The sequence below is a fragment of the Triticum urartu genome, chromosome 1A (genome assembly GCF_056163025.1).
Source record: "Triticum urartu cultivar PI428250 chromosome 1A, HENAU_Tu73, whole genome shotgun sequence".
NCBI lineage: Eukaryota > Viridiplantae > Streptophyta > Magnoliopsida > Poales > Poaceae > Triticum > Triticum urartu.
In genome coordinates, this window is record NC_141873.1 from 320164009 (window position 1) to 320176791 (window position 12783).

Consider the following 12783-nt stretch of genomic DNA (forward strand, 5'->3'; position numbering starts at 1 on the left):
GAGAGAGTAGCTAAAAGTGACTGACTTTAAATGACATGACAATATGCTCTAAGTGGTGTTTTAGTTACCCTGCCTTTTTTAGGCTGCATGACTAAGTACCTTAGATCCCAAGTCTTGAGCTGGTCCAAATCTAAAGCAGTGGAGAATCTCCCTAAAGAAACCACGCACGCGGTCAGGTCGGTCTTGGTCGGCAGCAAGTTAACGCAAATGCGATCCACCGAGCAGCCGGAGAATCCACCGTCAACCTGCCATGCAGTATAGGCACAGGACGATGTGTTCGCCGGTCTAGGGAACATGGCAAAGACAGGGGCGCAGCTCCAGCAAAAGAGATGCTCTAATCCTCCCCTCACCTGAACCAACCATGTTATTTGCTTCGGTGCAGGGAGTTATTGATTGCGATTGGCGTTTGGTGTCTATGCTTCTTAGTTTATGATGCGGTATCAGATGATGGATTTGCGTACCTGCCTGCCAGTGCCAGCAAAAAATATTTTGAGATGATGATTCGCATGCAAACGATTTGTCTGCAGCTGAGCTCAGTTTTTGAAGCCATCGCGTTTGAACAGATACAGGCAGGCCAGCACTAATGAAACAAGGAGACGACATATGGCCCAAACGAAAAAGGATGATTGCTAAGACTACATAATGCTAGACCAAACACAGCAGGTGAAGCAAATACTGGAACAAGGCAGAACAAAGCATCACACTGTCGCACACAAGCAGACAGATGCATGTGCGTGCAGCAAGGAAACAAAGCTGAATCTTCGCAAATCAACAACCAAACATCAACGGGAGATATGCTTCCGCCAACCGAGCTAAATGCTGTAAACCTATTATTGGCTCATCTTATTCTTGGGGCATGCCCTCTATTACTCATCTAGGTGGCACAAGCCCACTCATGTAGTAGTATACAACAAAAAGGGGCTCACGTACAGAAATGATACCCAGAACCAGAAAGAGCGTATCAGCACACGAAAACTATGATGGTTACAGTGCGACTCGAAAGTGTTCAAACGCTGATTTGGACCAATTGCCTCGGGTCAAATCTCATGAATGTCTTGTGGTATCGACAGTGCACCGTAATCATCTGCCATTACCTGCAATCAAAGGAAAATTTCAACAATTTTTGTGTTATTGACAAAGGCACAATACAGACATGCAAACAGTTGTGCGTAATATGGATGGTAATAATCATCTAACCTTGTATTGCCGACCATGAAATATGTATTCGACGAGCAGTAGCTTCGGATCTCCAGGGCAAGGATCATAGAAGCCCATTATTCCGGACTTCTTTATCCCCTCATGAAGCTGTAGGCAGCAGAAAGAGGACATTCAGTCGGATAACCAGATACATGTGCCAAATGGTTTAACCTACTTAATCTTAAAGAAGAGTGCAATGCACCACAGCCAATCTGGAGATGTAAAAAATAATGAAATGTAACCTAGCACCGGAGCAAAAGTAACATGCACTAGATCTTTAGCCATATTTTTTATGTAATTTCCCCTCTCTTTTTTATGTAAGGCGCCCGTGCAATTAAAGATTTAAGTTTGACCAACAATTAGACCAATGAAGCGTGGGCTATGCGATACAAAACTGATGCCGTTGGATTCACATTGTGAGTCGTGACACATAAACCCACATTTTATTGGCCTAATTGCTGGCTAAACTGAACCATGAAACAGCAGGGGCCTTGAAAGGAGAGAATATGACTTCAAGATGCTAGCTACTAATAGGTCATGCAGCAGATATATTCATGATCTCATTCATTAACAGTAATGGGGACTGAAGCTGACTTGTTCTGACAACTGCATTGAACGCGGGTATCTGAGAAATGATTAGTCGCATATATAATATGGAGACCAATTTTGGTTTCCTTAAATTCATGCACATGTATTTAGGAGGCAAAACTTATAAATATATAAAGTTATTCCTCGATTGTTTTATACCTTCAATATTAGAGCATGTTTATGCAATAAGCGACCTAGTACAGTAGTGCTCTAACAGACCCAGGAGAACTTAATCAAACCCTCTTCCTGGAGCATCTACAGTCCAAAGAGGAATTGCTAGCCTAACATGCTGAAACGAGAAACCGAAGGTAGTAAAAAAAGAACAGAGATTTACAAAAGATAAATTTCGAATGCATGGATTGTTTTAAGAAATATATGATAATTTTATGACAGCCTCCATTTGCAAGTTGCAATCCACAAGTACCATACTGCTATTATTGGCCTTCTAACAGAAACACAAACCAGAAGAGCAAGTACAACAATAAAGATAAACTCACGGTTCTTCATCTTGTCAAGTGCTAGGTTTATAGTTCACATAAATAACTTAACTTATAAACAATATGATTGGAACATACCTTGAGCTGACCTGCCTCGGTCACGAGGAAGTTGAGTGGGATCGTCACATCTAATACTTGTGAAGCCACATTATCATCTATCTCACTCAATTGACTACTCTCTTTGACCTTTTTATGATTGCCATACAGAGCTTTTGTGATTACCAAACCATCACTCTCCTGCTGTTTATTCCTCTTGCGATTAGAGACGGGTTCCAGCAATCTTTGTGACTTCTTAGCTGCTTGTCTAGCCTCTGTTAGCTATACAGAGAAAGATGTCTTCAGCATGTATACATGACACAGGAAAATACGCCTTCAATCACTAGATGAGTTCATATCATTAAAAAAATATGAAATTTCAACAAGAAAAACACTGGCACTAATGCAGTCGAGGGGTATAAGCTAAATGCCGCAAGTAGCAGAAACTGAGAAACAACAATCCGATTTATTATCTAACATACTAATAAATTATGTTAAGGAGAAGTAAATGGATAGTCACAACTATGCATCTTGCCAAATGGGCTAACCCAAGTTATTTGTGCCATATAGAGCCTTCACAAACTGAAATAACATGTACTCCCTCCGTAAACTAATATAAGAGCGTTTAGAATACTAAAATAGTGATCTAAACGCTCTTATATTAGTTTACAGAGGGAGTAACAACCAAATATAGATGACTATTTCCTTAAACACAAATATGTGATGATTCAAACACAAAAGTTAACCAATTTGCCTTTTATGTGATGAAGTACATAAGCTGGTACATAAGCAAGAACACAAACGCTGATTCTACCTGTGTAGACAAGCTATCCATTTTTTCAAGTGTCTTCTGCTTTTCTCGCCTTAGATAATAAGGTTTCACAACATATGTCTGTCAAACAATAAGACACCACGGCTTGGCTTTAGTAACCACATTACAGATGCAGCAAAGGTAACAAAAGTGAGCTGCCTTATCTGCATGCAACTATCAGTTCACACATTTCTGCCAGGGTAAGAATGCAAGTAGGTCAGGAATATTAGAACCTGAAGTAGAAAATATAGAGTTGAAGGAATAGCAAATGCACCGGTGACGAATAACGCATTGAAGTCAGTTGAAAGCAAGACCTGCACAGTTACTGAAGAATTCAGTGAAATCCAACAAGTTTACGATCTACCCCACTGTGTTACAGGGATCCATAACTGCAAGTAAATGAGTTGCCTTATACTCCCTCTGTTCCTAAATATAAGCCTTTTTAGATATTTCAGTACAAACTAGCAATGTGCCTGTGCGTTGCAACGGATCCAAAGTAGAATACATGTTCACAAACTTGAAAGAAAACACTCTAGTTTTGATATACATATATCACTAAAAAATATATTATGTTTCACTCAAAATATACTCCTCGGGCTGTTTTGATGAGGTGAGAGAGGGATGTGGTTGGTTTCAAGATACTAAGGGGTTTTCTGCAAATTGGAGCAGAGGAGTGGGCTATTCTTGCAAAAAGGCCACAACTTACCTCACAGTCGTTAGATGCAGATCTAGTGGTCAGAAATGACGGATGGCAGACACGCCATCATCACCAACTGAGTCTTTTATAGGAGTAGAGATTACATGCGGATATATATAGACGTATTTTCGAGTGTAGATTCACTCATTTTGCTTCGTATGTAGTCCGTATTGGAATATCTAAAAAGGCTTACCATTTAGGAACGAAGGGAGTAGTTCCGTAAAATTTATGCTACATGTGCATCTATACTATCAGATAAAAAACAGGCAGGATTCAGAAGTGTAATAGCTCAACTTACTGGGATAACTAACTTTTGCCCAGCACGATTCAACTCAAATTTCCAAGTGACACCCTGCATCTCAGAGCAAATAATGAATATTAATATAACTGGCTGTGTAATAACATGCAACACGAATCGTACACAAACTAGTGAAACTGTTCCATGAGAAGAAAAGTAGCCAAGATTACATGATCATGAATGCCTGGTTGCTGCATGTTATCAAATACTCCCTCTGTATCAAAATATAAGACGTTTTTTGGTCTAGATTTAGAGCAAAAAACGTCTTATATTTTGATACGGAGGGAGTAGTATCAACTGCAATTTCCTAGTAATAATCCATATTCTGGTTTTTGTATTGGACAAACAATGAACATGCAAGAGTCGTTTGCTTCATTACCCATTATACTGCTTGAATCAGTTGTTGATACTATTTTGTGCTCCCTCCGTCCCATAATATAAGAGCGTTTTTGACACTACGCTCTTATATTATGGGACGGAGGGAGTATTTTCTATTATTATTTCACTCAAGGAGATAAATAAATAAAGTTTTGGCAATAGTGCAGAGGCAAAAGGAGAAATAAAGAAGCAAACTGAGAACACATCCAACACAGGAGACCTTAGAAGCAAGCATATTCACCTGGATTCCTATATTATAGAGCATCCTTACTGTACTGAACTCTGATATCCGTCTTCCTCCTCCAATTTCAAAATCAAGGGCCGTGCTGCAAATAAGCAGTTCAAGAGAGAAGAGAAAGAAGTTACAAACTCGTATACCCGTTTATCAAAAAAGTGCAAAGCGGTGAGGTTTACATGGCCAGATAGAAGTAAGATCACAGCGGTATATACCTTCCAACTCTACCAGCAATACGACCATGGGACTTTGAGGAGAAACGATGGGTGTAATGAGCAGACGCCCCAAATGAATTAGTACCAAACTGGGTAGAAAAGGAAGTATATAGTTAATACAGGAGACAGCCTTCAAAGGCAAGTATTTGTTGCCTAATACAAGTGGTGAAATGGTGAAAAGAAAAGTACACAATTAGTTCATGAACTCAGTACAGTCAGACCAATTCAAATTAAATCTACATATGCAAATCATATTGTCCTTCAACCACAGGTCAGACATATTAAAGATGAATCAAACAGACAATATTGCATGTTCAGCGGTCCACAATTTTACCACAAAGGCAGGTGCATCACAATATATAACGGGGATATGTTGACTCAAATAATATATAATGGGGAGCTGTGCAAAAGAAAACGAACACAGTAGATTATTCGGAACAGAACAATATGACACTATTCAGAACTAGAAATAAATGTTGTGGAAACTTGGAATGTCAACTACTCCCTCCATACCATAATATATGTCGTTTTAGCAGTTCAATTTGAGCTCCTAAAACGACATATATTATGGTACAGAGGAAGTATATGTTTCCAAAAAAATCCGTCTTGAAAAAAATCTGTCAATTGTTCGCTTATAGATAACCGAATCTGTTTTCTAAATAAGATTTACAGCTAAGTTGGTTTTGTAAATGAGAACTACCTTTATTTCTCCTGCCGCAGACCTTTTTTCATCCTTCTTGTGCCATCCGACAGATATATTTGATTCAGTACCAAGGACAAGTTGTATCTGGAGGATGGGGAAAAAATGAAGTAACATACAGGCAAAAAATCAGCATCAGCTTATCCAAACAACAGACATAAAACTGAAACAACATGAACAGTCAACCACGTGGTATCAGTAACAAACTATACTATATTATACCACGCACGTTGCGCGGAGATGTTATGCAATATATTTCAATAAAAGCTAAAATAAAAATGATTTGCTGGGTTTTGATTATTGTGTAGTTGTAAAGTATTTAATAAATATAAATAGCACAATAGAATGGAAATTATCATGCATGTTGAGGTGGCCTTTTTCCTATGCATGGTTGCATGTTGAGGTGGGCCGTTTTCCATGCATGTTACATGTGATGAGGTGGCATGCTTGCATGTTGAGAGAAATATGTTAGTGGGACTTAGCTATCTAGATATAGAAGATAACCACAAGCATATAGTATATAAAACTAAAACGAATAACTATGCCAAGATGCCTCACTGGAGAGTAAACCAGAGGACGAAATAATGGCAAATTTTGGATTTGCGTGGAACTTGAAATTTCTATAAACGTAATCTCTGTCAATATTGTAATCTATCCACCAAGGTACAATTGACACCTGATTTCTGGGCATGGACTGGAAACGGGGTTGCATAAGCCACAAGTTCTAGGTTATGCGCAGCTGTAAATGAACAGTCAACACCACGTACTGGACATATTTCAACTTTTGGATAGTATAATATTCATGTATTTACTGTCACACATTAGCTGTATATGGTCTAAAAGTTTGCGTAAACCTAATCGGCTGAGGAATTTTGCACTGCAAGTCCAAAACTAGAAAATATATTGAAATTAAAGAGATAATGGTTTGCATATAATCATATACAAACTCCAAACCGTTTCTTCAGCATCTGTGGTTGACATTACAGATCATGCACATGTTGTAATCATGTTTTTTGAATAGCTAGGTTCTCATATTGTTATTGTCGTCCGAAGTGAACTTACTTGCTTATGTTAGTCACATATTACGAATAAAGTGTTTAGGACACATGGAAAGAGCACCAAGTACAAGGGGACATACATTGCCAACAGTGTCTTCAGATAATTGGCGACTCCAGCCATTTGACAGGTTAACAGATCCATCTCTCAATGAGAGAGCAATTCCAGAAGTTGCTGTTGAATTTGGTGAAATCTGACTGAAGCAGGAAACACCAAAGAATTAGGATGTGAAATAGGGAAGGAAAACACAGAAAAGGCAAATTCTCACCGAAATGTCTGTACTCCAATAAGGGAACGTAATCCAGCTGTTGCCATGAAGTCTATCGAAGACACAGAAGACAACTGATGGCGCAGCACAGCAGTTGCTGCACCAGATCCAGTCATACCATTGACGACCAAATTTCCACCAACAGTCACAGTGTTTTGCTTGGATACTGGCAGCTCAATTTCACTAGACATTCCCATTCTAGCAATTTTGAAATCAAAAAACTGAATCATTAATGCTGAAGAATATGAGAAATACAGAAGTTAATATGACTTCTAAGAAGCATTGATGGACAATATCTACGTCAAGAGGTTACTGTGTTTATTACTCCCTCCGTTCCTAAATATGTCTTTTTAGAGATTCCATTATGGACTACATACGGAGCAAAATGAGTGAATCTACACTCTAAAATATGTCTATATACATCCGTATGTAGTTTGTAGTGGAATCTCTAAAAAGACTTATATTTAGGAACGGAGGGAGTAGATTTTTAACTCTAAAACAAGATGCCTAAGAACTTGGAATTGGATGAAAAGTAAATAAAACGGAAAGGTAATAATGATGATCACGAATGAATGTAAGTTTTCTGCAAGTAAAGGTCTATCATTCTGTACAATCCCTTTTCAGATATACAAAGGCCAGGACTTCTGTCTGCTAAAGGTATATATACAGTTAAAGCATGTTCCATCACCAACAAACATGTCAAACAATGTGAAACGGCACAAAATGATTATATCAACAAAATAAAATTTAAGGGATGAAGCCTATGATTACCAAGTTACCGAACTTAAAGAATTTACAAGATGGCAATAACCAAGAACTAAACAGAAAATGGCTTCTAAATTATGATAGGAACCTCGCACCGCATATATGAGAACAGAGGGTATATCATAGTAAAATGGAAAATACTCTGTACCCTCCCATGATGCCGTCACCATCTAAATATTGTGGCACTGAGATATTAGCTAGGATTGATCCAGTGGATCGAGCATGAACGAAAAGTTTCTCTTCCTCCTTACGCCGTCGCAGCTCTTCCAACTGTCGTTTGATTTCTTCGGGTTTATTTAACTTGGGACCAAGTTCCAGACCAGAATTTAAACCTTCCATGCCATAAATATCATAGATCTGTCTTTTGTTCTCATCCGATAGTATCTCATATGCATCACGTATCCGTTGGAAGTTTTCAGTTGCTACATCCTTCATCTATACAAGCAGAGAAGACAACAAAAGAAGATCCTAGTCAGGTCAGAAGAATTCAGGAACAAAAACTGTCGCAGATGAATTATTCAGCAAACTGCAGATGGCAAAAGTGCAAGCCTAACTACCGTCGTCAGAAATTTTAATCTTATCAAATTTAATATAAAGTTGCATTACAAAAAAACATGTAACAGCATGTCCCTTCTCTAATTTCCATTCGTCAAAGAACATTTTCTTTTGAAGGGGAGCCTTGGCGCAGTGGTAAAGCTGCTGCCTTGTGACCATGAGGTCACGGGTTCAAGTCCTGGAAACAGCCTCTTGCAGAAATGTAGGGAAAGGCTGCGTACAATAGACCCAAAAATGGTCGGACCCTTCCCCAGACCCTGCGCAAGCGGGAGCTACATGCACTGGGGCTGCCCAAAGAACATTTTCTTTTGCCAAACTGATATTTACAGGATAAGTTTTGGGTCTGATCAAAATATAATTAGCAGGATGCTCGTGCTTGTGTTTCTACGGAAAGAGGTTACACCATGACAGGTTGTCACCTCTCCAGTATCCGATCAAAATACACAAGACAGGTTGTTACCACATAACAAACGAAGATCTGTCCTGTTCCAGACTGACCAGCACAAAATGTAGGTTTTATTCACCCAGGCGTGCGCAGTTGACTTGGCATTACCCAGCCTCTTATGATCTTATAATTTTCCTAATAATCTCCTCAGATGCAATATGATTGATACATGATGAAGGAATAAACCCATACCACGGGAGTTGGCATATAGCCACAGACATTGACCAATCCTTCCCTTTGATCTCTGTCTCTCGGTGAAGAAGGAGAAATCACTACAAGCTATAGCACAGCAACAGCAATGTCTGTCCGAACCAACCAATGCGTAATTCAAGCACACGACCGCTCTGGATCAAACCAGTGGAAACCAACGGCTTAACGACCTAAAATCAAAACAATCAAATTCCTACACAAATTTTGCCCTGACACACCGTACCGCAAGCTACGGCAATGTCACCACCAACAAAAGCTCTAAGCGTAGCAACCCTAAGCCACCGCTGGACAATAGCCAATTGGTCCCACCAATCGAATCTCATCGGCAGCACGGAGAGAGGGGGCGGGAGGGCTACCTGGGGGTCCTGGTACTTGTCGGGGTGGTAGATTTGCGCGAACTGGCGGTATGCCCTGCGGATTTCCTCGTCGGAGGATTCCGGCGAGAGGTGCAGAAGAGCGTAGAGCTCCCTCCCGTCCTCCGGCTCCGGCTCCGGCGCCATCACGCCGTGCGGCTGCTTCTGCTTGCCGGGCACGGCGGCGGGGGTTGAATGGGGGTGGTTTTTCGGACGCGAGGGTTTATGGTGATTTTCCTTCTTCTTCTTGGTGGATTTGCTCGGGATTAATAAAGAGTTCTTCGATTTCTACTTCCGCCTCAAGACATCCATCACAGGGTGAAGGAACTATACATCCGTTTTGTTTCCTTTCCTGAAGAAATATACGGTTCCGTTTTCTCGCCTGGGTGACGTAAAGAAGAGAGGACGTCGTCGCCGTAAGAAACAGGTACCGTCCCTGACGAGTGACGAAGTGCGGAAACCTAACCTCATCTCGTATGGCCCCCCTATGTCTCGCGCGAGATGTAGGGAACCGTCGCACCGAGGCGAGCACCAGATGAGCCGGCCCAGCTCGCGGCAGGCCACAACCTCGGATTTTTTCTTTTTTTTTCATATTTTTTGCTTTCTATATTATTTCCAAATTCCAAATGTGCTAAGTAACTATATTTTTAAAAACACTTTACATAAAAGTTAAATGTGTATAGAGAAAGTGTTTCTCATGTAATACAAAAAAAAAATACAACGTGTATGAAAAAAATTGATCATGTATTTAAAAAATGTTAATCAAACATTTGAAAAAATGTATTTGAAAATGTTAATAAAAATACCTAAAAATAAAGGTGTATAGAAAACTTTTGACCATGTATTCAAAAAGTGTTAATCTTGCATTTGAAACAAATGTTAATCAAGCATTTAAAAAATATTAAAGGTGTACAGAAAATATTGATCATGTATTAAAAAAGTTAATATTGTATTTAATTTTTTAATGAAGCATTTAAAAATGTTAAAATGTGCATAGAAAAAATGTTAAACATGCATTAAAAATGTTAATCGGGCATTTGAAAAATGTTAAAAATGTGTATAGAAAAAATGTTACCCGTGTATTAAAAAATCTTAAACCTGTATTTACAAAATGTTAAACGTGTATTAGAAAAATGTTTTTGACGTATACAAAAAAAGTAGAATGAAAACCAATAGAAACAAAGAAAAACAGAAAACCAATGAAAACCGAAGAAGAAACAAAGAAACAAAAAAGGAAATAGGAAGCAAATAAAATTGGTAAGAACCGTGTAAAAATGAAAAGGCTGATGAAAACATAAAGAAAAATAAAAAACTGAAGAAAAAAAGTAAAGAAAAACCAAAGAAAGGAAAAAAAGGAAGAAAAAGAAAAGAAGGAAAAAAGGGAATAAAACCGGACCAAACAAGTGCAGGAGCGACGAGTAGCGAGAGAGTGATCGATTCGAGCGAGCGAGGGAGGAGAAGAAAATGGCCCCCGCGTCGCTCCCACAGGGGCGACTCGGGCAGCGATAACCTAGCCTACCGCCAGCCACCGCACCTCCACCCCCTCTCCTCGCCCTCGCCACCACCGGAGGGGGTCGCCGGAACGACGCGTGTCTGCCGGGGAGGGTGGTGGCGAGGATCTGTCCGCCCTGTCTCGTGTAGGGGGCTATGGAGCCGAGGCGGCGGCCTCTAGTGGTGGAGCGACGGCGACCTCAGCGAACGGCCATCGCTAGTGCTGGCCGTCCCCTTGGCCGCGCGGGTGGCAAGGCAGCGGCGGGTGGTGGCTGTGGGGCGCGGTGGCCGCGGGGGCGCCCGCCCCGGATCTGACGCCTCCGCCTCCAACCCTTTCGACCCTGACAGATCTGATCTCCGGCTGCCGGCGTCGCGGCTGTGCTAGGGGCGAGGAAGACGTGGGGCTCGGAGAGATCCAAGACTGGCTCTGCCGGCCATGACGACGGCGATGCTTGAGGGCGTCGTCTCCTACTTGTAGGCGCCGTCAAGGTTATCCCTTTCCCCCCTTTGCCTCGTTCCCCTGCTCGTATACCGGGTGAAAACCCAAATCCCTTTGGATTGGGCGGCAGCGACGCTCACGGTGCCGTCACCCTCATGGAGGTGCCGCCTTCGGTGAGTTTGGGGCGGTGGTGAGTCCGATCTGGTTGGTAGGCGTTTGGCGGCGACATGGTTGGAGCTGGTGGCGTCTTGGTGGTTCCCTGTTCACCATCTACGGTCATGGCACCGTCTCCAAGTTCAGTCTAGTGGCTTCCCTCCATTGTTGCTCTGTCATCGGCAGCCCCATCGTGCATTTGCTTCTCCTTGCGTGTTGGTTCCCTCCTAGTGCCATGTTGCCCTTTGTTGAGCTCGGCGACGCGTGTTGGTGGTGCTCTGTTATGGCTTTTCATGTGGCTATGGCGTCGGGTGTTGTGACGCCCGGGTAATTAAGCTACAGTAATCCTCACTAATGATGCCACGTCACCTCTGTCACTGTACTTAATCTCGGGTTAAATCAAAACGGTTTCGAAATTCAATTCAAAATTATGATGGTAATAAAAGTTTTCAAAAAAAAAATTAAAACAAAAATGTTCGGTGGTTGCCAAATATTACAAAGATAATTATGGTGTAAGGTTCACAATTTTATAAAATGCCTAAGTGTTTATAAATAAATAAAAACAGAAAAGGAAATAAATAAAAGGAAAACAGAAAACAATACAAAGAAAAAAAAGGAAGAGAAACCCCCCCTCCCTGGGCCGTGGCCCAACTGGGCCAACCCAACCGGCCCAGCCGGCCACCCCACCAGGCCGGCCCACCTCCCCTCCTACTATCCCTCCCACCGTGACCTAACCCATCCCACGATCTCCACTTCCTCTCCCCACGTCTCCCTCATCCTCCCACTCCGCCGCCACACACACGCACGCACGCACACTCGGTGGTGCGGGCACCCGAGCCGCCGCACCCCTGAGGCCGCCGCCCGCCGGCGCCGGGAACCGCCACCCACTCGCGCCCCCCCCCTCGCTCTTCCCCCTCCTCCCCGATCCAGATCGGATCGGGGGAACGGACCCTGCGGCGACGACTGCGCCGCCCCCACGCCGCCTGGGCCGCGCCGGCACGCTCCCCCGCCGGACTGCCTCCCGCTCCGCCGCTCGTCCCCGTCGTTCCCCCCCGAACTTCTCCGACCACCGCTGCCCCGTGCCCTACGCTCCCTCGGTGAGGACCCCGGTCCTCCTTCTCCCCGTCCCCTCTCGCCGGCGCTCGCCTCGCCCGTGCTGCGTTCGACCAGCGTGCCCCGTGTCGCCCAAGCCCTGCTTTGCCCTTCACCGCACGCGTTGGCTGCGTCCCGCGCGACGCGCGCACTCGCGTTGGCCGCTCCCCTGCTCCCCGCGTCACGAGCTCCCGCCCCTGCCCTTGCTGTCCGCCACCGCCGACGCTGGCCCCCCTGACCTCGCCTCCGGTCGCCCCCGCGCTCTCCTGGCCTCGCCCGTGCCTCGCCGCGCGAGCACGCGCTT

At 43.0% G+C, this 12783-nt stretch overlaps 1 protein-coding gene across 1 annotated transcript; it reads right to left on the reverse strand.

Annotated features, from left to right (window-relative positions):
- Positions 1 to 664: 664 nt before the first annotated feature.
- On the reverse strand, positions 665 to 9679 carry OWL1 (DNAJ heat shock N-terminal domain-containing protein). The gene is made up of 13 exons (XM_048674327.2): positions 9308 to 9679; positions 7890 to 8176; positions 6977 to 7174; positions 6791 to 6905; positions 5653 to 5739; positions 4953 to 5041; positions 4744 to 4828; positions 4125 to 4178; positions 3363 to 3443; positions 3133 to 3210; positions 2361 to 2600; positions 1198 to 1305; positions 665 to 1094 (listed from the first exon to the last, which is right to left on the reverse strand). The coding sequence occupies exons 1-13, from the start codon at positions 9449 to 9451 to the stop codon at positions 1038 to 1040; spliced, it is 1623 nt and encodes a 540-aa protein (XP_048530284.1). The 5' UTR covers positions 9452 to 9679; the 3' UTR covers positions 665 to 1037.
- Positions 9680 to 12783: the final 3104 nt, after the last annotated feature.

Bases quoted from the DNA above. Each gene is read 5' to 3' on its own strand.
- OWL1 (XM_048674327.2), bottom strand. From the start codon at position 9,451: ATGGCGCCGGAGCCGGAGCCGGAGGACGGGAGGGAGCTCTACGCTCTT. The intron at 2,601-3,132 runs GTAGAATCAGCG...TTCTCTGTATAG, and splicing joins TGGATAGCTTGTCTACACAG to CTAACAGAGGCTAGACAAGC. The intron at 1,306-2,360 runs GTATGTTCCAAT...TGCTGCCTACAG, and splicing joins CCGAGGCAGGTCAGCTCAAG to CTTCATGAGGGGATAAAGAA.